We start from the raw sequence: 17,633 nt of genomic DNA, 5'->3' as shown, positions 1-17,633 counted from the left end.
TCCCTAGGGTTACTAGGGATCCTAACCTTAGGGTTAGGGTTGGGATCCCTAGTAACCCTAGGGTTAGGGTTTTCTTGTTTTTTCTTGTGTTTAGGGTTAGGGTTTTCTTGTTTTTTCTTGTGTTTAGGGTTAGGGTTTTCTTGTTTTTTCTTGTGTTTTCTTGTGTTTTTCTATAAAAACGCATGCGTTTTTAACGCAAGCAAACGCATGTGCTTAAAAACGCATGCGTTTACATACACAGCAATGCATTTTTTTGCCGCGAATAAACGCATGCGTTTTTTTGCGGCAAAAAAACGCTGCTAGAAATTACTACAGGTTGCATTTCTGCAACTAAACGCACGCGTCAAAAAACGCATGCGTTGCCGAAAACGCGTCAAAACGCATGCGTTTTTAATGTTAAGTATAGAAAAAAAAACGCATGCGTTTTTTAGCGCTAAAACGCTGCAGATCAAAACGCAAGTGTGAAACCAGCCTTAGCTGGAAAGTATCCCGCAAACTGCCATATGTGGATCTCTGACCTTCAAACATTATCCTTATGACGGCTTCTGGAATTTTCATCTGAGATGCAAAGTAATTCTTGAGGTGCTCAATAGATTTTCCAATAGAAAATGCAACTGTGATTACTTGGCCATCTGGTGTTAGCATCACCTTTACTGAAATGAAGAAAATAGTGATTTTAGTTCATCACGCACTCGTAGCTCCTTCTCAGTGTATTAGTGCTATAGTTAGTTTATCGAATCTGCTTATAATTCAGCCAGTATTATTGGGTATGAATTGTGGAAAGGCACAGACTGCGTAGTGCAAATCTCAACCTCTTCCAGTCTATTCATGCTGAGATAATAAAGTATTTGCCTCACATTACCAATTCCTGTTTGAATATGTTACCCAGCGTCTGCCTAAAAACTTGCCGAATAAAATGACATGCCACCTCACTCCAATATTGTCACTGGGAATCGGCAGTGCTCTGACCAGAGTTTTGTCCCTATCACAAACATGAAGGGTTATTCTCAGAATTGCATTTTTTTTTTGCAAAGCACAGTATACTTATTGCTAATACACAGACTAAACCCAGCATAAGTTTTTTTCTTGTGGCTTTGTGTTTTTTACCTCACTCTGGCACTCACTGCATCCAGCCTTAAATAGCAGAATAGGGGGTCCTACTGTAGTTTATTGGCTAAAACTATATTTCCCAACAGCACTTGCTTATCCTCAGTGCTGCAGCACCTTCCTCCCTCTTCTATGTGCTCCCGACAAGCCCAACCTCTCTTCGGGTACTTTCACAGCAGAAGGTGAATTCTACACATAGATTAGCTTGATGACATCTAAGGGGCTCCAGATGTATGCACCAGCGGAGTCATAGATTGTAATAGTGACGGCAGAGCAAACGTGTGCTCTGACGTACACCATTTTTGTGAGTATACACCTACAGGAGGAGGAGACTCAGATATACTGTAGAAGACTGTGTCTGGGTGTGCGCATCCTGTAGACATACACTCCCCAAAATGGTGCACGTCAGCACACAAATTCACTTCACCTTATGCTCCTGAACTCCTGTTTACATCACTGGTCTCTCAGAAGCAGGCAACAAACACCGCTTAACTAATCTTGGCCCCTGTACACAAAGCCCATCCTTCAATATATAGCTCTCCTTACAGCCCCTGTATACAGCTTATCCTACAGTATATCTCTCATTTCTGCCCCTTCTAGATTTACAACTCATCCTGAAGTATATCTTTCATTTCTCTCTTATCTATATACAGCCAATAAAGGAATAGTTCTGTCCTTTTGTCCCCTATATACAGTGGCATATAAAAGTTTGGGCACCCATGGCCAAAATTACTGTTATTGTCAACACTAAAGCAAGTTAAAGACTAAATGATTTCTAAAAGGACTAAAGTTAAAGATGACACATTTCCTTTGTATTTAAGGGGGGGGGGAAATATATTCTTATCTATTACATTTTAAAAATTACAAAAATGTAAAATGGACCGATGCAAAAGTTTTGGCACCTTTGGAGATTTGACCAAGGTTTCAGACCTTAATTAGCTTGTTACGATTATGACTTTTCATTATCATTGTTAGGAAAGGCCAAGTGATGCAAATTTCCCAGCTTTATAAAAACTCACAGCCATGGGTTCTTTTAAGCAGCTGCCTAGCACTCTGAAAATGAAAATGGTGGAGGCCCACAAGACATAAGAAGATAGCAAAGTGTTTTTAAGTTGCCCTTTCCTCAATTTAAAATGTATTTAAGAAAATGGACTTAACAGGAACAGTTGAGGTCAAGATAAGGTCTGGAAGACCAAGCAAAATGTCAGTTAGAGCTGTTTGTAGGATTACTAAAGAGACAAATCAGAATCCCCACAAAAGACCTTCAGAAAGATTTAGCAGACTCTGGAGTTGTGGTACATTGTTCTACTGTTCAGAGACACCTGCACAAATATGGCCTTCATGGAAGAGTCATCAGAAGAAAACCTTTCCTGCCTCCTCAACAAAAAATTCAGAGTCAGAAGTATGCAAAAGAACATCTAAACAAGCCTGATGGAAACAAATCCTGTGGACTGATAAGGTTAAAATAGAACTCTTTGGCCACAATGATCAAAGGTATCTGTGGAGAGAAAAGAGCACAGAATTTCAGGAAAAGAATATATCAACACTGTGTTGAGCATTCCGATACTGCAAGTATCGGGTATCGGCCGATACTTGCTGTATCGGAATTCCGATACCGAGATCCGATATTTTTGTGATATCGGGTATCGGTATCGAAACAACATTAATGTAAAAATGTGTAAAAGAGAGCATTAAAATAAAAAATATTGCTATACTCACCTCTCCGACGCAGCCTGCACCTTACCGAGGGAAGCGGCAGCGTTCTTTGTTTAAAATTCGCGCTTTTCTTTCCTTTACGTGAGTCCCGGCTTGTGATTGGTTGCGTGCCGCCCATGTGACCGGGACGCAACCAATCACAGCAAGCCGTGACGTAATTTCAGGTCCTTCAGGATTTTAAAATTACGTTCCGGCGTTGTGATTGGTTGCGTCGCAGTCACATGGGCGACGCAACCAATCACAGCAAGCCGTGACGTAATTTCAGGTCCTTAAGGATTTTAAAATTACGTCCCGGCTTTGTGATTGGTTGCGTCGCAGTCACATGGGAGACGCAACCAATCACAAGCCGTGACGTCACGGGAGGCTGGACACGCGCGCATTTTAAAAAGCGCGCGTGTCCAGCCTCCCGTGACGTCACGGCTTGTGATTGGTTAATGGCGGCCATGTTGCCGGGACGCGGACCAATCACAGCAAGCCGTGACGTAATTTCGTCACGGCTTGCTGTGATTGGTCCGCGTCCCGGCAACATGGCGCCGTGACCAATCATAAGCCGGGACGTCACTGGAGGCTGGACACGCGCGCTTTTTAAAAAGCGCGCGTGTCCAGCCTCCCGTGACGTCACGGCTTGTGATTGGTTAATGGCGGCCATGTTGCCGGGACGCGGACCAATCACAGCAAGCCGTGACGTAATTTTGTCACGGCTTGCTGTGATTGGTCCGCGTCCCGGCAACATGGCCGCCCTGACCAATCACAAGCCGGGACTTCACGTAACCAAGTAAAAGCGCGAATTTTAAACAAACAACGCTGCCGGTTCCCTCGCTGAGGTCCAGGCTGCGTCGGACAGGTGAGTATAGCGATATTTTTTATTTTAATTCTTTCTTTTACACATTTATATGGATCCCAGGGCCTGAAGGAGAGTTTCCTCTCCTTCAGACCCTGGGAACCATCAGGAATACCGTCCGATACTTGAGTCCCATTGACTTGTATTGGTATCGGGTATCGGTATCGGATTGGATCCGATACTTTGCCGGTATCGGCCGATACTTTCCGATACCGATACTTTCAAGTATCGGACGGTATCGCTCAACACTAATCAACAGCCATTAAGCATGGGGATGTATCAATCATGCATTTTACGGGTAGAGGGAAGAATGGATGCAATGAAATTTCAACAAATTCCACAGGTATCTATCAGAACTGGAAGAATTTTCTATGGAAGAATGGATGAAAATCCCTCACGCAAGAAGTGAAAGACTCTTGGCTTGCTACACAAAGCATTTACAAGATGTGATACTTTAAAAAAGGGATAGTACTAGGTTCTAACCATGCAGGGTGCACAAACTTTTGAATCTGCCCATTTTCCTCTTTTTTGTGCCTAAAAGACAAAGGAAATGTGTCACCTTTAACACCTTTCCGACATTGGGTGTAATAATACGCCCATGTAGGACTCCCTCCCTTTGATGTGGGCTCCAGCGCTAAGCCCACATCTTTTCCTGCACATGTCAGCTGTTTTGAACAGACTATAACAGCAGCGGGTGGAATCGCGATCCACCCGCGGATGTTAGCACGTTAAATGCCGCTGTCAATCTCTGACAGTGGCATTTAACTTGCACTTCTGTGATATACGCCGAGTCACCGATGGCTCTCCAGCAGACCTCTATGGTTGTCATCGACGCATTGCTATGAGCGCCGCCCGATGATCGGAGCTCATAGCGAGTGAGAATTTCTGCTACATACAGGCGATCTGATCATCGCCTGTATGTAGCAGAGCCGATCGGACAACAGCAGCTTCTAGTCTCCCATGGAGACTATTGAAGGATGTAAAAAGTAAAAAAAAAATGTTTTTCAGAATATTTAAAAAGTAAAAAATATATAAAACTTCAAATCAGCCCCCTTTTGCCCCATTCAAAATAAAACTATTAAAAAAAAAATCAAACATACACATATTTGGTATCACCGAGTTCAGAATCACCCGAACTATCAATATAAAAAAAGAATTAACCTGATTGCAAAACGGTGTAACGAGAAAAAAGTTAAAACGCCAGAATTACGTTTTTTTTAGTCGCAGCTAAAATGCAATAAAATGCAATAACTGGCGATCAAAAGATCTACACCAAAATGGTATCAAGAAAAATGTCAGCCCTCATTCAGCCCCAAATCACAAAAAATGGAGACGGTACAGATCTTGGAAAATGGCGCCATTTTTTTTTTTTTTTTAACCAAAGTTTGGATTTTTTTTCACCACTTAAATAAAAAACAAAAATAACAGTAATTTTCACCAGTGGCGCCCAAACTTTTACATGCCACTGTATACAGCACATGCTGCATGTAGGTCTCTCCTTTCTGTCCACTCTATTTACAGAACTTTCGATAGTATATCTCTCTCTTCTTTAGGCCAGGGTCACATTTGCGAATTCAATGTAAGAAATTTGCACGAGTCTCTCACATCAATACTCGGCCCTGCCGCCGTCACTCGGGACCGGAGCGTGCGGCTGCATAGAAATACATGCAGCCTCACACTCCGGTCGTGAGATTTTCTCGCATTGAACTTGCAAGTGTAACCCAGGCCTTACCCTGTATATACAGCCATCCTGCAGTATATCTCTCCTCTCTTTCCCGTCTATATACAACTTGTCCTGGAACTTATATCTCCTCTCAGCCCATTCTGCAGTTCTCCTTTTAGCGGCAGTACACAAGCACCGCTGCTTCCTGGCATGAGCTCTGCAGTGTAATGAAGGAGGCTACACCCGTTTACGCGACATCATCCTTCATAGAAGCTCTGTTCAAGGCGCAGCACAGCTATGCACACGGCTCGCATTGTGGCCGGGAGTATAAGTTCCTGTGCATGTACAGTACAGACCAAAAGTTTGGACACACCTTCTCATTTAAATATCTTTCTGTATTTTCATGACTGTGAAAATTGTAAATTCACACAGAAGGCATCAAAACTATGAATTAACACGTGGAATTATATACTTAACAAAAGTGTGAAACAACTGAAAATATGTCTTATATTCTAGGTTCTTCAAAGTAGCCACCTTTTGCTTTGATGACTGCTTTGCACTTGCTGTTGAATGCTCTTGGCATTCTCTTGATGAGCTTTAAGAGGTAGTCACCAGGAATGGTTTTCCAACAATCTTCAAGGAGTTCCCAGAGATGCTTAGCACTTGTTGGCCCTTTTGCCTTCACTCTGCGGTCCAGCTCACCCCAAACCATCTCGATTGGGTTCAGGTCTGGTGACCACCCTATCACTCTCCTTCTTGGTCAAATAGCCCTTACACAGCCTGGAGGTGTGTTTGGGGTCATTGTCCTGTTGAAAAATAAATGATGGTCCAACTAAACGCAAACCGGATGGAATAGCATGGCGCTACAAGATGCTGTGGTAGCCATGCTGGTTCAGTATGTCTTCAATTTTGAATAAATTCCCAACAGTGTCACCAGCAAAGCACCCCCACACCATCACACCTCCTCCTCCATGCTTCACGGTGGGAACCAGGCATGTAGGGTTCATCCATTCACCTTTTCTGCGTCGCACAAAGACACGGTGGTTGGATCCAAAAATCTCAAATTAGGACTCATCAGACCAAAGCACAGATTTCCACTGGTCTAATGTCCATTCCTTGTGTTCTGTAGCCCAAACAAGTCTCTTCTGCTTGTTAGGCTACTTTCACACTAGTGTCGTGCACTGCACGTTGCAATGCGACGTTGCGGCGCACCGACGCAAACTGTGAAAGCACCGCACAATGGAGGCAGCGGATGCAGTTTTACAATGCATCCGCTGCCCCATTATGATGTGCGGGGAGGTGGGGCCGGAGTACTGGCCGCGCATGTGCGGTCAGAAAAGACGGTCACGACGCACAAAAAAACGTTACATGTAACGTTTTTTGTGGCGACGGTCCGACGCAACACGACGCGACCGTCGCGACGTGTGGCAATGCGTTGCACTGCGTCGCTAATGCAAGTCTATGGAGAAAAAACGCATCCTGAAAGCAATTTTGCAGGATGCGTTTTTTCGACAAAACGACGCATAGCGACGTGCAGTTCACGACGCTAGTGTGAAAGAGGCCTTACCTGTCCTTAGCAGTGGTTTCGTGCGAGGGTCGCGTCGTGTTGCGTCGGACCGTCGCCACAAAAAAACGTTACATGTAACTTTTTTTGTGCGTCGTGACCGTCTTTTCCGACCGCGCATGCGCGGCCGGAACTCTGGCCCCGCCTCCCCGCACATCACAATGGGGGCAGCGGATGCATTGTAAAACTGCATCCGCTGCCTCCATTGTGCGGCGCTTTCACAGTTTGCGTCGGTGCGCCGCAACGTCGCATTGCAACGTGCAGTGCACGACGCTAGTGTGAAAGTAGCCTAACAAGCAGAAGAGACTTGTTTGGGCTACAGAACACAAGGAATGGACATTAGACCAGTGGAAATCTGTGCTTTGGTCTGATGAGTCCTAATTTGAGATTTTTGGATCCAACCACCGTGTCTTTGTGCGACGCAGAAAAGGTGAATGGATGAACCCTACATGCCTGGTTCCCACCGTGAAGCATGGAGGAGGAGGTGTGATGGTGTGGGGGTGCTTTGCTGGTGACACTGTTGGGAATTTATTCAAAATTGAAGACATACTGAACCAGCATGGCTACCACAGCATCTTGCAGCGGCATGCTATTCCATCCGGTTTGCGTTTAGTTGGACCATCATTTATTTTTCAACAGGACAATGACCCCAAACACACCTCTAGGCTGTGTAAGGGCTATTTGAACAAGAAGAAGAGTGATAGGGTGGTCACCAGACCTGAACCCAATCGAGATGGTTTGGGGTGAGCTGGACCGCAGAGTGAAGGCAAAAGGGCCAACAAGTGCTAAGCATCTCTGGGAACTCCTTGAAGATTGTTGGAAAACCATTTCCGGTGATTACCTCTTGAAGCTCATCAAGAGAATGCCAAGAGTGTGCAAAGCAGTCATCAAAGCAAAAGGTGGCTACTTTGAAGAACCTAGAATATAAGACATATTTTCAGTTGTTTCACACTTTTTTGTTAAGTATATAATTCCACATGTGTTAATTCATAGTTTTGATTCCTTCAGTGTGAATTTACAATTTTCATAGTCATGAAAATACAGAAAAATCTTTAAATGACAAGGTGTGTCCAAACTTTTGGTCTGTACTGTATATAAGCACAAATCTTTGAATTAACCTCCCGATGTGCTTATTAAGTATAGTTAAGGGGCGAAACGCATTGAGGCGATCTAATGTAGTATTTGGAGACTGTATAATCACGATCCTTTAGCTATGTTTGTCATGAGAAATATTAATTAGCCCTTCAATGATTGGAAGGGGTAGTGTACATTTGGGGAATGCCTGTTTAATGAATGGATGAGAAAGCATTTTTCCATATATTATAAGTGATTCATCCTCCAATATAACAGGAGCTGTTATATGAGCAGTCAATGAACTGAGTAAACTATCAGATAGAATAGGTACAAGGTATTCATTGGAGAGTTTAAACTGGGGTTACAAACTTTCACCAGAGTGCTTTAAATAGAGAGGATATATTTTGGAGGGAATTTATGATTTATGTAGTATAAGATACTTCTCACATGTAAAGCGCCATGGAATAAATGGCGCTATAATAATAATAATAATAATAATACTTTGTTACTAATAAACATTCCAATCTAAATTTTAGGGCAGAGTGCAATAGACAAACTCTATATAAAATCCTTTATAAAATTTTGGATTGTCACATATAGGTGGGCGGTGAGTTTCTAGGGGCATTCCACCCCCTGATAAAATCATAAGCAGGCTGTTTCATTATTAAAAGGACACACAGTTGTTGATTTTATCTTTGCTAGTATCCACGATATGATCGTCATACTTAGCTATTGGGACATAGTGTATAGACTGCCAAGAATCACGGTGGATAAGTAAACATTTTAAGAAATAAATAAAGGTCACATTTTAATAATACTGTAGTCCAACACAGTTAGTGAATTTTTTTTTTTTGTGGATTTTATATTGTGAGTTTGAAGTTCCGCTATCTGTCAATTTTGTGATGAAAAGGTCGGCAGCTGCTGTTAAAAAAGACAACATCCTCTTCTATGTTTATTAGTTGTGACACTATTGACAAGATGTCTAGAAGATACAATACCTGTAGCTGTGGCACTGGAGTCATCCAGGTCAATTTTCTTTTCCAGCTTGTTTTCTGAAAACCTCAGAAGATCAATATCTTGGTCCTCTGGGTAATGTCTGTCCACCTCTGTAAGGACAGAAGACTGTGCGTTGCTTTCCTGCATTTGCTGTATGTCTTGGAGGAGCTCAATGCCGACCTCTGTTTGGTGAGAACTGTCACCATCGTGCTGAACTGTTCCTGATAATTTTTGATCAAAAACAAATCAGATGATGTTACTTCATATTTTGCACTATGTAGTTCTTTTTAGGATAGCTATTCTGAATATGGCCACTTACCTCCTAGGTCAATGTTATTTTTCTCAATATCTTCATCTTTCAACATGTTTGCTATTTCTTCACTCTCCATGTGTGATTCCTGACATGGAATTTGGACTTCCCCATTCTCACAATCAAGGTTCTGGTCTTGGTGCTGATGTACAAGGTGCTGGCCTTGATCCTGATGTGTAAGGTTCTGGTCTTGTTCTTGATATATAAGGTTCTGGTCTTGGTCCTGATGTACAAGGTTCTGGTCTTGCTCCTGAACTATAAGGTTCTGGTCTTGGATCTGATGTACAAGGTTCTGGTCTTGCTGTTGAAGTATAAGATTATGGTCTTGGTCCCTATGTACAAGATTCTGGTCTTGGTCTTGATGTACAAGGTTCTGGTCTTGGTCCTGATGTGAAAGGTTCTGGTCTTCTTCCTGATGTACTTGCTTTATTTCGCTGTTTTCTGATGTAACCTCTACATCTGTCTGCTGGGCTACATCAGAACTCCCAGATACCGTTGTAGCTTCCATTTTACACTATTTGCCACCCTGAACACATAGAGCACAAACATTAGGCTGTTCCTATGCACATTAATTAACAATAAAAAAATAAATACCTTAACAACTGCTCTCACCATGTCCTGCCCACTGAAAAAAAATTAAAAAAGAGTAGCAGAGCCAAAACCATATGTGTGATGCGGTCTGAGTAAAGCTATGTTCACAAATAGTGTTTTTGCTGCATTTCTTGTTTCTACAGCCCAAACCTGCTCTCTTGGCAGTAAAAACACTGCTATGAAAACGCCCGTTTTTCAACGTTTTGCAGCATTTTTTCGTGCTTTTTTGCATGCATGTTACATATGTGCTTTGTCTACAGTACACCCTGAAAAACGCCTCCGTGATTTTAGCAGCAGTTTTTAACTTTCTCAGAAAAAAAAGATTTCTGAAATGTCATCGCTTTTGCTCGTACTGTAAAAAGCAGCAAAAAATGCAGCAAAAAAGGTGCAAAAATGCCACGTGTCAACATAGCCTAAGGTGAATGTTTACATTTAAACCTGACAAAACTTGGTAGCCAGGGCGCTTGAATATCAGTCCTGACACCCAAGTTTTGCAGAATACACTATAAACAATCAGTGGCCAAATGTTTCCACATAACTCTGAGTGGATTATGAAACTGCAGATTTGAGATAAGGCTGATCAGGTTACACTACATAAAACGTTACTTTTACTGATTTCATTAAAATCTTTGTAGATAAAATATATACAAAAAGGCCAAAGATAAAAAATCCTCAGAGTAGTAATTTGTGGGTAAACAGTAGCAAAAAGGCATTTAACTTTGTGTGTATAGGGCACAATGGGGCCTATTTTTTTTTTTGCCTTCCCCTGGATCAACATGTTAGGGCATGTTAGGCTATGGGTTGAATTAGATGGACTTAAAGTCTTCCTTCAACCTTAATAACTATTAGGGCTAGCCCATTTGCGCTGGTAGGATGCCAAACTCCACGGCTAGGTACGAGAGTAGAGGCTAAGGGTATGTGCACATGTATTCTTGGCCACTGCGGAATTTTCCGCAGCGGATTTGATAAATCTGCAAGGCAAAAACGATGCGTTTTTGCTGCAGATTTATTGCGGATTTACCGCAGATTTACCGCGGTTTTCACTGCGGTTTTCCAACTGCGGTTTTCCAAAGGGGCAGCTGTAAAACCGCTGCAGATTCCGCACAAAGAACTGACATGCTGCGGAATGTAACCCGCTGCGTTTCCACGTGTTTTTTTTCCGCAGCATGTGCACAGCCTTTTTGGTTTCCCATAGGTTTACATTGAACTGTAAACTCATGGGAAACTGCTGCGGACCTGCAGCTGCAGAAACGCTGCGGATCCGCAGCAAAATCCGCATCGTGTGCACATACCCTTAGGCTTCTTTCACACTTCCGTCAGTACGGTGCCGTCACAAAGCGTTGGCGCACGTACCGATGGACAGTGGTGATTTTTTGCACAATGTGGGCAGCGGATGCAGTGTTTCAATGCGTCCGCTGCCCATTGTGAAGTGCCAGGGAAGAGGGGGTGGAGTTCCGGCCGCGCCTGTACAGTTAAAAATGCAGGACCCGACGTACGAAAAAACGTTCCCTTGAACGGCCCGCCAAATACCGACGCATCCAGTGCACAAAGTATAGAACGTGTGTCCATATGTCGCGATGCGTCGGTAATACAAGTCTATGGAGAAAAAACGCATCCTGCGGGCAACTTTGCAGGATGCATTTTTTCTCCAAAACGACACATTGCAACGGAGGCCAAACGACTTTCCAAATGTGAAAGTAGCATTACAGGATCTACATTCTTCCTTTATAGCCTGGGCCCTTTTGCTGATATGGCTCTAATTGTATTTTACTAGTGCATTTTTGCTACTATTTACCCCAACATTACTACTTTGAGGATTTTTTTATCCTTGGCCTTTCTGTATAATTTATCTACTAAGATTTTAATGGAAACAATAAAAGTAATGTTTTATGTAGTGTAATTTCTGTGAATGAAATTGTGAGCAATATCGGGTACCTGATGAGGCGGGGATGTGACTATCACGGTGAGTACGGTGGCTCAGTGGTTAGCACTGCAGCCTTGCAGCGCTGGAGTCCTGGGTTCAAACCCCACCAAGGACAAAATCCGCAAGGAGTTTGTATATTCTCCCCGTGTTTGTGTGGGTTTCCTCCGGGTACTCCGGTTTCCTCCCACATTCCAAAGACATACTGATAGGGAATTTAGATTGTGAGCCCCAACGGGGACAGCGATGATAATGTGCACTGCGGAATATGTTAGCGCTATATAAAAAAAATAAAGATTATTATTGTAATCTGCACATAGAACACTGTTATATCATTTGACATAAGAGGTAGGTACTACTGTCCTGATTTATGGTAAGGGGGCTTTTAGCTGCCCCCTGCTTGCCCATATACCATTTAATTGCCCCTGCTGGTACATTAAGCTGCCCCTGCTGGCACATTTACCTTCCCCTATAGCTGACCCTGCTGGCACATTTACCTACCTCTATAGCTGCCCCTGCTGGCATATTTACCTGCCACTACAGCTGCCCTGCTGGCACATTTACCTGCCACTATAGCTGCCACTGCTGGCACATTTACCTTCCCCTACAGCTGCCCCTGCTGGCATATTTACCTGTCCCTTCAGCTGCCCCTGCTGGCACAATTACCTGCCACTATAGCTGCCCCTGTTGGCACATTTAACTTCCCCTGTAGCTGCCCCTGCTGACACATTTACCTTCCCCTATAGCTGCCCCTGCTGGCACATTTACCTGTCCCTATAGCTGCCCCTGCTGGCACATTTACCTGCTACTATAGCTGCCCCTGTTGGCACATTTACCATCCCCTGTAGCTGCCCCTACTGGCACATTTACCAGTCCCTATAGCTGCCCCTGCTGCAACATTTACCAGCCCCTATAGCTGTCCGTGCTGGCACATTTACCTTCCCCTATAGCTGCCCCTGCTGGCACATTTACCTTCCCCTACAGCTGCCTCTGCTGGCACATTTACCTGCCCCTATAGCTGCCCCTGCTGGCACATTTACTTTCCCCTGTAGCTGACCCTGCTGGCACATTTACCTGCCCCTATAGCTGTCCCCAGCTGGCACATTTACCTTCCTGTACAGCTGCCCCTGCTGGCACATTTACCTGCCCCTACAGCTGCCCCTGCACCTTCCCCTACAGCTGCCCCTGCTGGCACATTTACCTGCCCCTATAGCTGCCCCTGCTGGCACATTTACCTTCCCCTACAGCTGCCTCTGCTGGCACATTTACCTGCCCCTATAGCTGCCCCTGTTGGCACATTTACTTTCCCCTGTAGCTGCCCCTGCTGGCACATTTACCTGCCCCTATAGCTGCCCCTGCTGGCACATTTACTTTCCCCTGTAGCTGCCCCTGCTGGCACATTTACCTGCCCCTATAGCGACCCCCTGCTGGCACATTTAACTGCCCCTACAGCTGCCCCTGCTGGCACATTTACCTGCCTCTATAGCGGCCCCCTGCTGGCACATTTACCTGCCCCTACAGCTGCCCCTGCTGGCACATTTACCTGCCCCTATAGCTGCCCCTGCTGGCACATTTACTTTCCCCTGTAGCTGCCCCTGCTGGCACATTTACCTGCCCCTATAGCTGCCCCTGCCGGCAAATTTACCTTCCCCTACAGCTGCCCCGCTGGCACATTTACCTGCCCCTATAGCTGCCCCCTGCTGGCACATTTACCTTCCTGTACAGCTGCCCCGCTGGCACATTTACCTGCCCCTACAGCTGCCCCTGCACCTTCCCCTACAGCTGCCCCTGCTGGCACATTTACCTTCCCCTACAGCTGCCCCTGCTGGCACATTTACCTGTCCCTATAGCTGCCCCTGCTGGCACATTTACTTTCCCCTGTAGCTGCCCCTGCTGGCACATTTACCTGCCCCTATAGCTGCCCCCTGCTGGCACATTTACCTACCCCTACAGCTGCCCCTGCTGGCACACTTACCTGCCCCTATAGCTGCCCCTGCTGGCACATTTACTTTCCCCTGTAGCTGCCCCTGCTGGCACATTTACATTCCCCTGCAGCTGCCCCTGCTGGCACATTTACCTGTCCCTACAGCTGCCACTGCTGGCACATTTACCTTCCCCTATAGCTGCCCCTGCTGGCACATTTACCTGCCCCTATAGCTGCCCCTGCTGGCACATTTACCTACCCCTACAGCTGCCCCTGCTGGCACACTTACCTGCCCCTATAGCTGCCCCTGCTGGCACATTTACATTCCCCTGTAGCTGCCCCTGCTGGCACATTTACCTGCCCCTATAGCTGCCCCTGCTGGCACATTTACCTGCCCCTACAGCTGCCACTGCTGGCACATTTACCTTCCCCTATAGCTGCCCCTGCTGGCACATTTACCTGCCCCTACAGCTGCCACTGCTGGCACATTTACCTTCCCCTATAGCTGACCCTGCTGGCACATTTACCTTCGCCTATAGCTGCCCCTGCTGGCACATGCTGCCCCTGCTGGCACATTTACCTGCCCCTGCTGGCACATTTACCTGCCCCTATAGCTGCCCCTGCTGGCACATTTACCTGCCCCTACAGCTGCCACTGCTGGCACATTTACCTGCCCCTAAAGCTGACCCTGCTGGCACATTTACCTGCCACTATTGCTGCCCCTGTTGACACATTTACCTTCCCCTACAGCTGCCCCTGCTAGCACATTTACCTTCCCCTACAGCTGCCCCTGCTGGCACATTTACCTTCCCCTACAGCTGCCCCTGCTGGCATATTTACCTGCCCCTATAGCTGCCCCTGCTGGCACATTTACCTGCCACTATAGCTGCCCCTGCTGGCACATTTACCTGCTACTATAGCTGCCCCTGTTGGCACATTTACCTTCCCCTGTAGCTGCCCCTACTGGCACATTTACCAGTCCCTATAGCTGCCCCTGCTGGAACATTTACCAGCCCCTATAGCTGTCCGTGCTGGCACATTTACCTTCCCCTATAGCTGCCCCTGCTGGCACATTTACCTTCCCCTGTAGCTGCCCCTGCTGGCACATATACCTTCACCTATAGCTTCCCCTGCTGGCACATTTACCTGCTACTATAGCTGCCCCTGTTGGCACATTTACCTTCCCCTGTAGCTGCCCCTACTGGGACATTTACCAGTCCCTATAACTGCCCCTGCTGGAACATTTACCAGCCCCTATAGCTGTCCGTGCTGGCACATTTACCTTCCCCTATAGCTGCCCCTGCTGGCACATTTACCTGCCCCTATAGCTGCCCCTGCTGGCACATTTACCTGCCACTATAGCTGCTCCTGTTGGCACATTTACCTTCCCCTGTAGCTGCCCCTGCTGGCACATTTACCTGCCCCTTTACCTGCCCCTGCTGGCACAGTTACCTGCCCCTGCTGGCACATTTACCTTCCCCTACAGCTGCCCCTGCTGGCACATTTACCTTCCCCTATAGCTGCCACTGCTGGCACATTTACCTGCCCCTATAGCTGCCCCTGCTGGCATATTTACCTGCCACTATAGCTGCCCCTGTTGGCACATTTACCTGTCCCTATAGCTGCCCCTGCTGGCACATTTACCTTCCCCTATAGCTGCCACTGCTGGCACATTTATCTGCCCCTATAGCTGCCCCTGCTGCCACATTTACCTGCCACCATACCTGCCCCTGTTGGCACATTTACCTTCCCCTGTAACTGCCCCTGCTGGCACATTTACCTGCCCCTATAGCTGTCCCTGCAGGCACATTTATCTTCCCCTACAGCTGCCCCTGCTGGCACATTTACCTGTCCTTATAGCTGCCCCTGCTGACACATTTACCTGCTACTATAGCTGCCCTTGTTGGCACATTTACCTTCCCCTGTAGCTGCCCCTACTGGCACATTTACCAGTCCCTATAGCTGCCCCTGCTGGAACATTTACCATCCCCTATAGCTGTCCGTGCTGGTACATTTACCTTCCCGTATAGCTGCCCCTGCTGGCACATTTACCTGCCCCTATAGCTGTCCCTGCTGGCACATTTACCTGCCACTATAGCTGCTCCTGTTGGCACATTTACCTGCCCCTACAGCTGCCCCTGCACCTTCCCCTACAGCTGCCCCTGCTGGCACATTTACCTTCCCCTACAGCTGCCTCTGCTGGCACATTTACCTGCCCCTATAGCTGCACCTGCTAGCACATTTACTTTCCCCTATAGCTGTCCCTACCTGGCACATTTACCTTCCTGTACAGCTGCCCCTGCTGGCACATTTACCTGCCCCTACAGCTGCCCCTGCACCTTCCCCTACAGCTGCCCCTGCTGGCACATTTACCTGCCCCTATAGCTGCCCCTGCTGGCACATTTACTTTCCCCTACAGCTGCCTCTGCTGGCACATTTACCTGCCCCTATAGCTGCCGCTGCTGGCACATTTACCTGCCACCATACCTGCCCCTGTTGGCACATTTACCTTCCCCTGTAACTGCCCCTGCTGGCACATTTACCTGCCCCTATAGCTGTTCCTGCTGGCACATTTATCTTCCCCTACAGCTGCCCCTGCTGGCACATTTACCTGTCCTTATAGCTGCCCCTGCTGGCACATTTACCTGCTACTATAGCTGCCCCTGTTGGCACATTTACCTTCCCCTGTAGCTGCCCCTACTGGCACATTTACCAGTCCCTTTAGCTGCCCCTGCTGGAACATTTACCATCCCCTATAGCTGTCCGTGCTGGTACATTTACCTTCCCGTATAGCTGCCCCTGCTGGCACATTTACCTGCCCCTATAGCTGCCCCTGCTGGCACATTTACCTGCCCCTACAGCTGCCCCTGCATCTTCCCCTACAGCTGCCCCTGCTGGCACATTTACCTTCCCCTACAGCTGCCCCTGCTGGCACATTTACTTTCCCCTGTAGCTGCCCCTGCTGGCACATTTACCTGCCCCTATAGCTGTCCCCAGCTGGCACATTTACCTTCCTGTACAGCTGCCCCTGCTGGCACATTTACCTGCCCCTACAGCTGCCCCTGCACCTTCCCCTACAGCTGCCCCTGCTGGCACATTTACTTTCCCCTGTAGCTGCCCCTGCTGGCACATTTACCTGCCCCTATAGCGACCCCCTGCTGGCACATTTACCTGCCCCTACAGCTGCCCCTGCTGGCACATTTACCTGCCTCTATAGCGGCCCCCTGCTGGCACATTTACCTGCCCCTACAGCTGCCCCTGCTGGCACATTTACCTGCCCCTACAGCTGCCCCTGCTGGCACATTTACCATCCCCTATAGCTGTCCGTGCTGGTACCTTTATCTTCCCGTATAGCTGCCCCTGCTGGCACATTTACCTGCCACTATAGCTGCCCCTGCTGGCACATTTACCTGCCCTTACAGCTGCCCCTGCATCTTCCCCTACAGCTGCCCCTGCTGGCACATTTACCTTCCCCTACAGCTGCCTCTGCTGGCACATTTACCTGCCCCTATAGCTGCCCCTGCTGGCACATTTACTTTCCCCTGTAGCTGCCTCTGCTGGCACATTTACCTGCCCCTATAGCTGCCGCTGCTGGCACATTTACCTGCCACCATACCTGCCCCTGTTGGCACATTTACCTTCCCCTGTAACTGCTCCTACTTGCACATTTACCAGTCCCTATAACTGCCCCTGCTGGAACATTTACCATTCCCTATAGCTGTCCGTGCTGGTACATTTACCCTCCCGTATAGCTGCCCCTGCTGGCACATTTACCTGCCCCTATAGCTGTCCCTGCTGGCACATTTACCTGCCACTATAGCTGCTCCTGTTGGCACATTTACCTGCCCCTGCACCTTCCCCTACAGCTGCCCCTGCTGGCACATTTACCTTCCCCTACAGCTGCCTCTGCTGGCACATTTATCTTC

At 47.1% G+C, this 17,633-nt stretch overlaps 1 protein-coding gene across 3 annotated transcripts in view; it reads right to left on the bottom strand.

Moving 5' to 3' along the window:
• IQUB (IQ motif and ubiquitin domain containing) overlaps window positions 1-17,633 on the bottom strand; it is a 137,363-nt gene that overhangs the window by 49,804 nt on the left and 69,926 nt on the right. For 2 of the 3 annotated variants that reach the window (XM_077261059.1, XM_077261061.1), the window contains exons 2-4: window positions 9,281-9,797; window positions 8,964-9,182; window positions 519-653 (exon numbers count right to left, since the gene is read on the bottom strand). In XM_077261059.1, coding sequence (XP_077117174.1) covers window positions 519-653; window positions 8,964-9,182; window positions 9,281-9,779 — 853 coding nt within the window. In that variant the 5' untranslated portion in view covers window positions 9,780-9,797. Of the gene's footprint in view, window positions 1-518; window positions 654-8,963; window positions 9,183-9,280; window positions 9,857-17,633 lie in introns of those variants that run through there. The other variant, XM_077261060.1, reaches the window with a different exon arrangement.

The sequence above is a fragment of the Ranitomeya variabilis genome, chromosome 5 (assembly GCF_051348905.1).
Source record: "Ranitomeya variabilis isolate aRanVar5 chromosome 5, aRanVar5.hap1, whole genome shotgun sequence".
In the NCBI taxonomy this organism is placed as follows: Eukaryota; Metazoa; Chordata; class Amphibia; order Anura; family Dendrobatidae; genus Ranitomeya; species Ranitomeya variabilis.
The sequence above is the reverse complement of the archived record's forward strand: the minus strand, read 5'-3'. Positions and strand labels throughout refer to the sequence as shown.